The following is a 7,513-nucleotide window of genomic DNA, read 5'->3' as shown; positions in this document are numbered from 1 at the left end:
CTTCCCTCCCTGGTAGACCCAGGACATAAAGTCCTACTTGCTATCTATAGAATGCTTTTCCAGTCATAAAGAACAGTCATGTTCATGAATTTTCGGGATGCTCACATCACAGGGTTACATGAAAGAAAACATGCGGCGCAGAGTTCTGAATTTGCTTCAGGAATCAAAACTCATCCCAGAATCTTGGGAGGATCTGGCACTTCATTTCCAAGACACCTTTTATCCCGGAGGATAATCAGCTCAATGCAGCAGTTAAATCCACGCTAATGAAGGAAAAGTAGAGGACTTCCTGCCCCACCCCCACCCCGCCCCGTGGGAATTTCAGGCCTAAATGGGGAGGAGGGGCACAGCAGGGCCCACCTCCTAAGATTGCCTACCGGCTCACCTCCCTGAGCCCCTTAAGTCATTCACTTGGAAGGCAGCCACCCACTCCGCCCAGAGCAAGCCGTGGTGGAACGCATCCCTTAAGGATTTAAGATCAGATCACACAGCCATCGAGCATTTCTTTGAATTTTATTGAAAATTGACATGGACATTAGAAAGGTACCAAGCTAAACAGTGCTGGTTTCGGGAGGTTTCTCCTGGCGAATGAAAGCCCCAGAGGGGCAGTGACTGGTCACACTCTTGAGAAAAAAAAAAAAAAAAAAAAAAGGGAACGAAGGAGAAGAAAGGAAAAACAAACACAGATTCTGGAAAACATGCAAAGAGGCTCTCTCAGGAGACCCTGGACAGCGGAATGGCGATGGTGGTAGGGCTATACGGGAATAAGCACACTCACATATATGGTATTTTGATGCAAGTTAAACCAGTGAATTCAAGGCAGATTTCTCAACATCAAAGCTCTCCTTGCAGAACCCGGGTTGGATGGAACCCTCTCTCAAAACCCCAACTGGCCTTGGAGGGTTGAATGAAGTCATTTTGCTCTAAGTTTAAACCTGCCTCCTGTCTCTGCCTTCCCCACCTGAGTGTTAGTGGATCCACTTCCCCCCTTGCTGGGAGGGGAGGTCTGCAGAAGGTCTGTGAATGCTGAAGATAGGACTGTCGCGTGGCTTTCTCTTCCGTATTCAAAGATGTTTAATAGTGGCCTTAGACAGTCAACCCATCGAACCGGAGAATTGGCATTTAAAGAGGAAAAACAGAAAACTTGTGAACAGCACATCCACACCCACAGCTGAGGTCTCCGGCCCCAGTCACTTACACTTGGGTGAGTCGTCTGCAGTTGTCTCTCTGAGGTCACATTTGGTCCACTCTCCAGCTCTGAAGGTTCTTTTCCTGCCTTGTTAGGTTAGGACATTTCCACTTAAAATACCAAGTAAGTCAGGAGAGAGCTTCTTGCCTGGACACAGGGACACATGAACACTTGTGGAGTGTGCAGTGTGTGTGTGCGCGCGCAGTTTGAGGGGAGAGGGGGTTGGTTCGTTTCTGGTTTGAGACAATATGGAACCCTAACTCTTCTATAATGGCAGTCTTCTCCTTTAGACTTAGTGCAGCTGCTGGAGACAAGATTAAAAAAAGCTAGAGAGGGAGAGAGAAAAGAGAAAGAAAACACGAAATTAGCCGAAGAAAAAGGACATCCAAAGTAAGACAAGGCAAGGGGAGTGGGCAGTGCGAGGTAGCAGAGATTATACTTGGAGAAGACAGGTTAGAGATGGGGACACTGGGAAATCTGCCGAGAAGGTTTTTAAGAACACCACACACCAGTTTAAAGCTTCTTGTTTTAATTAAAAACAGCCACATGTGAATGCCAAATGATTAAAACCAAAACCAAAACCAAAAGTGATCTGCACCTCAGGTAGGAAAAGCAAACTTCTCGGCTTAAGAGAAATGAGGGTGTGTGTGTGTGTGTGTGTGTGTGTGTGTGTGTGTGCGTGTGTGTGTGTGTGATCGTGATCACATGTGGGGATTTTCCAGGAAAGCTCGGACCATTTCTAATGACTGGTTTTGTTTCACCTGAAGTTAACAGAGTATTTTAGGGTACTTAAGAAAAACAATAACCATTGTACTAATTAAATAGCCTTTTCACTGCAGAAGGAAAAAAGAAACCCTTTCTGTCTACAGTGAGAAAAGCTACCCAATAAAATAACTATTTTAACCCTTTTAATCGGCTTTCTAAAGGCCTCGTGTTCACTCCCAGGTTAGATTTTTTGTTTACCAAACTTCCTTGATTACGAGGATCATCTAGGGCACCTGGTAAACATTCGCAGGCCTGGGCCCCACTCCAGACTTCCAGGAAAGCCGACCAGCCAACAGGCACCGTCAGCAGAAACACTCAGTTCAGGAGCTGGCCTGGTCCGCTGCTTTGCCCGCCCCTGCCCACTCCATCCTCAGATATTTTTCTCTGGGTGGGAGGGACCCTTCAAAGGCCCTGTAATGCTAACTATTCATTTTCTCCGAACATCAAAAGACCTGGGTCTCCAGGAACATATAGGAACGGGTTGAATCCATTTGTGAAACGGATCGGGAGTCAGGACACACTGAATGTCGCCTGGCTTCTGCTGTGAAACAGAACTGGGACATCTGGCAAGTCCCTGGACCTCTCTGGGCCTCAATTGCCCTTACCGGGGAGGGGCGGGCGAAGCGGGTCATTATCTGTTTAATGGACCGAAATTTCTCCCTCGAGGCGAAATTTCTGCCTCGTCCCTGAAGTCCTCCCAAAGGCTGGGTGGGCTACTACTTTTGAAGTTTTCAGAACTCCTCAGGTCTCTAGTAGTTAATCCGTAAACAAATGTAAATGAGGGGGCCTCCTACTTGTAATGCAAATAATAACCCAGAATAATGGAGGTCCACTGGTTGTTTAAGTTTGAGGTTCTCGGGAAATAGCTGTAAAACCGGACACGGAGACATCAAAGCTGCAAATAAGATGCCTTTCCCAAGGAGACTTGACAGCTTTAACGTAGCATCTCTCTGAGCTACTGGCTGAGTATCCACGTTTTTGTGTGTTTTATACTGTTTTGAACCTCCAAGCACGGGGTCTCCAAACATGCTCCACGATGAGACTTTCTAAAGGCCCTTTCTAGTTTCTCAAGAAACTAGCTTATATTTCATACTCGCCTCTGGTCACTAACCAATCAGTGACTCACCAAACAATACACAGCAAAACTGCGCGCTTGTTCTGCCAGCAAGAAAATGTAAAGTGTGTGTGTGTTTTTGTTTTTTCTACTTTTCGCTTCCTACCATGGAAGAGAGGAAACCCCCTCCCCATTCTCAACACTGCAAAAAGCCTGGAAAATTTGGCATAGCCTGGTTTAACTGTGTGTTTTTGAAGAAGAAGGAAAAAAAAGGGGATAAGGAAAAAAAAAAAGACCTCAAAAAAACCAGAAATACAAAAGAAGGTCATGATCAGTGCCAGTGGACTCGGAGGCAGAACTCAAAAGAAGAAATGGGGCTCAAAGTGAAGTACACGGCAGGGGTGGGGGATGCTGCCTGGCACCCCAAAGGAAAGCTGTCAGTTAAAATAGGAGCCTTGGCTTTAAAAGGCTAAATGGAGTCCAGTCCAGCTGTAGCAGGGGATACTATTCAGTACACAGCCATGGATTACTGCAAAGGAAGGGCAGAGAAACGGCGTGTTAGCCACACATCATTGCCAGGTGACCTTCAGCTCGCTCGCTCGCTCGCTCTCGCTCTCGCTGGCCAAACACCAAAGGCCACACTGTACCTCGTGGCCCTGACGTTGGAGGGCTCTTTACCTCACACGGGTTCTCAAAGTCACTATCAGGTGGGCCCGTGATAAAAATTGGGGCTGGAACAGTTTTAGACTGGAGATAAGGTTTGGGACCTTCCAAAGCACAACACCTGGTGTTTGCCTCCCCAACCGACTGTCTCACCTCTTCTTATGGGGGCGGGGGGAGGGGGGGACACATGCAAAATACAGATTAAAACTCCTGACATGCGCTAAATAGACGGGAAGACCCATCAGTGCAAAACTGAAGACATTGCTTCTTTGACCGCTCGGTTTGGCAGTTTCCAACGTGGGGCTGCTACCGGCTCTGCCTGATTGGGGTGGTGTGGAGCCCTAAGGGAGATTACAAAGATACTGAGACACCTCAGAAGAATTCCAGAAGTCTATCATTGAAGACACTAGGCTGGTGAGAATATTCAGGTTTATTCTCCCTTCTGCATTTGTGGGGTACCCGGCATTATAGAGAGGAGAAATCTATGCTATGTTCTTCAGCGGTCGAGTTTTCTGGAAAGGGCTCGGCGTAACTAAACGCGTTCTGGATTTTTAACACAACTTGAGTGCACTTACTCGCGGAGCAACTCAAAACTGGAAAGGGCCGGGCTCGGAGGCCAGAGGGAAGAGGCACCAGAGGACCTCCTACTGGAGCCCTCTCAGAAGGGGCCGTGGCCCGGTGCCTGGGGACCAAGGGGAAGAGCTGACTGGCTCTGACCCGGCCACGGTGGACGCAAATACTTCAGGGGAACAAGCAGCAGTCACGAGCAGGGAAGCTGGTGGTGGGGAAGGGCAGATGGGACCATGGGACGTGTCACAGTGTGGCAAAGATGGCCGGGGAGAGGCCGGCGGGGGAGGCGCCAGGAGGGGGGCTGGGATGCGCCAGGCATCTCCGAACCACGGCGACCGCTGGCTTCTCGACCAGAGGCCAGACACCATCCTCAGACTCCCGGGCTTCTATAAACTTTGGCAGGAAGAGAGGGGAGGGCACAGGTGGCGTGCTCCCCCGGACGTGTTAAGGGGGAGTTAGAGAAAGGGAGGCCCAGCTCTGTTGCGCAGGAAAAGGGCGTCTACAGGAAGCCCAAACTGAAAATGAAAAGAGAAGTTGGGTTAATGAACGGATGGATTAATGTACCAAAAAAAAATAAATAAAAGGTTAGAAGAAAATTGTCATGACGACTAATGGATAATTAGAATACAGCTATGTTAGAATAGGGTCTTACTGCATTGGCTCCTGGGAACATGCTTTCTCTCTCACACACCCCCACACACCTCTGAATGGCAGGACAGTGGCATTAAGCTGGCAAAATCATTATCAACAGCCACAAGAATACTTTCTTCTGAATTACCAGGTCCTAATGCCCCCCCCCCCCCCCACGCAGACACTACAGGAATCCTGTCAGCAAATCTCCAGGTGGCCTCAGGCCACTGGATAGAGCGCCAGGCTCTCGGGCTCTCGGCCACCACCGACTGCGCTGTCCCTTAGGGGAAGCAGAGGGGGTGAAGCTTACTTGGGAGCAGCTCCAGTCAACTGACTGGTGCCCCGGGGCAAGACCGTTGGAGAAGTATCCGGGGATGGTTGAGGGGTTCTGCAATAGGGTCCGGACCACAGTTACCTGACAAACCTGAGCTACGGCAAAGCCATTATGGGTTTGTGTTCGCCCAGCACTTTCACCTTGCTGTCATTTAAACTTTCATGCCGGTGACATTAGCAGAGCAAGTAGTATCAATCCCCTTTTGAAACTTACGAGGAGACTGGGGAACAGAGATACCGACGGACGTTACCGTGGTCACAAAGAAAGAGTCACAGGATCAGAACCTGAATCCTTTGGCTCTTTGATCAAGACTCTTTCCATCACACTGACGTGTTCCTGACAACTCCTTGCCTGGGTTTCTAGCCTCCGTTTTATCACCCGCAAAGAATACGTTTATTTCATTAAATAAAGGCTATTAGATATTTGCGAGGGATAGTTAAAAGCATGTGCAGATGTGAGATGTGAGTATATTTGTAGTCACTTCCTCAGAGTGAACATATCCACACACCCACACATTCTCTCCCTCTCATGTGAATAGCCATTTATACCGGAAATTAGGCGTTCTGCATTCTTGTTCCAGTTCTGCCACTAACTCACTGTGTGACCCTTGGTAAGGCTCCGAAATCGCCCACTCCTCCATTTGCTCATCTTGCAAACTGAAGATTATCCCTTCCTTCTCTACCTCACGTGATTGTTGCAAGGTGAAAAGAATATATCGTCCGGAGACACGCTCTGGAAAGTGTTAAAACACTGTACAAAATGCTCACCTCTTATTTTAGTCTCTCTACTCCCGAGGGGAAGAGAGGCCTCAACACTGTGATGGCCTATGCTCTGGGCTGCACGGGAAGGTGGATATATTTCGGCGTGTGTGTACTGTCCACGTGCTGCACGCCCCCCACACACGCGGGTCAAGGGGCCAGTAGCCACCGACATACGGTATCTGCGACTGCGTACGGGTCACAGAGGAATTTCTCTTACAATTGCAGACAGCAGGCCGCAGCACCTCAAGCAATTTCGAAAGCAGTGAGGAAACAGAGAGCCTCCCTCTGCCGGCACTCCAGTTAATGAGGGGTGGCCTTTGTGATCCGCCCCTGGACCGAGGGCTTTGGGGAGGGGACAGGCTTCCTTTGTGGCTTTCAGATCCCGTGGGGCCAAGGCCTCCCTCCCCTATTTGGATTGGAACCACTTTCGCGGTCTACTGGGGAGAAGCCTGCCAGGAGAAGCCGACACTCGGGGTTGGGGTTGGCTGTTCCCACCGTGTGCCAATTGCTTCTCACTGGTACGGCGCGGCTTTAATGATCGTTTCGCCAGAATTCATTTTCACAATGGCTACCGACAGCGATCTACTCAGGGAAACCTGACCCGAGCTGTGACAAGCCACGTGCACCGAAACCCGAATCAACTGAGACCTAAGCTACCGCGATACAGCTTTCCTGCTGTCCTCACTGAAAATGGGGGAGCAAAGAACGGAGCTCCTCTGGGCGTCAGCCACTTGGCTGGGCACCAGAACGACAGCAGCGGACACACGCTGTAGGAGCTCGTGGCCTTCCTAAATGGAAGTCGGCCCTTTCATTCCTGTCAACCAACAGGGGCTCCGAGACTCGCCTGTCAGCCAGACAATACATCATCTCGTTGTTCTTTGAGGGTTGTTCCCTTTGGCTGTTTCAGGGGCTTTATGTTTCAGAAGCCTGCCTGGACCTCCTCTTCGAGATTTGCTTGAAAGTAGGATGTTTTGCCAGCTGTCCAAAGTCCCCAGAGTAGTAGCTGTGGCCATCGGTTTGGCGACTTCACAGCGGGCTTGCCATTTAAATCATAAACTACATTGGTGAGTGGGGAGAAGTCTTCTCAGTATTTTATATTCCCTGACCCAAACAAACCACGCGGAACAGGCATTTATGAGACAACTAGAGTATTCTGAACACTGACTAGAAATTTTATGTTAACAAATTGTTAATTTTGTAGGTGTGATAATGGTAGCGTAGTGGTTATGTTTGTTTGTTTGTTTGTTTGTTTTTTTAAGCATCACTGGCTCTTAGAGCTACATGCTAAAGTATTTCCAGATGAAACGATGTGGGTTTTGCTTTCTAGTGCTCCAGCATGTTTGGGATAATAGAGGAAATGGGATTGGCCAGATGTTGACAGTTGTTTGGGGGCAGGGTTTGGGCACACGGGGCTGCGTTATACTATCTTCTCTCTTCTTTTGTTCCTGTTTGGAAGTTTCTATGATAAAGTGTAAAAAACAGTATTAGGCCTAATTATGTTAAATGAAACATATTTATGTTTCCTCCCTGCTCACTGAGCCTAGAAG

At 48.8% G+C, this 7,513-nt stretch overlaps 1 protein-coding gene across 9 annotated transcripts in view; it reads right to left on the bottom strand.

Moving 5' to 3' along the window:
- Positions 1–726: 726 nt before the first annotated feature.
- SEPTIN6 (septin 6) overlaps positions 727–7,513 on the bottom strand; it is a 66,624-nt gene continuing 59,837 nt past the window's right edge. For 5 of the 9 annotated variants that reach the window (XM_081792302.1, XM_081792298.1, XM_081792304.1 and 2 more), the window contains one exon: positions 4,084–4,756. In XM_081792302.1, coding sequence (XP_081648428.1) covers positions 4,686–4,756 — 71 coding nt within the window. In that variant the 3' untranslated portion in view covers positions 4,084–4,685. Of the gene's footprint in view, positions 1,516–1,701; positions 3,538–4,083; positions 4,757–7,513 lie in introns of those variants that run through there. The other 4 variants (XM_081792299.1, XM_081792303.1, XM_081792305.1 and 1 more) reach the window with 3 other exon arrangements.

Source organism: Panthera onca, chromosome X, assembly GCF_046562875.1.
Source record: "Panthera onca isolate mPanOnc1 chromosome X, mPanOnc1 haplotype 2, whole genome shotgun sequence".
Classification (NCBI taxonomy): domain Eukaryota; kingdom Metazoa; phylum Chordata; class Mammalia; order Carnivora; family Felidae; genus Panthera; species Panthera onca.
Note: the sequence above shows the minus strand (reverse complement) of the source record. Positions and strands in the feature narration are given on the sequence as shown.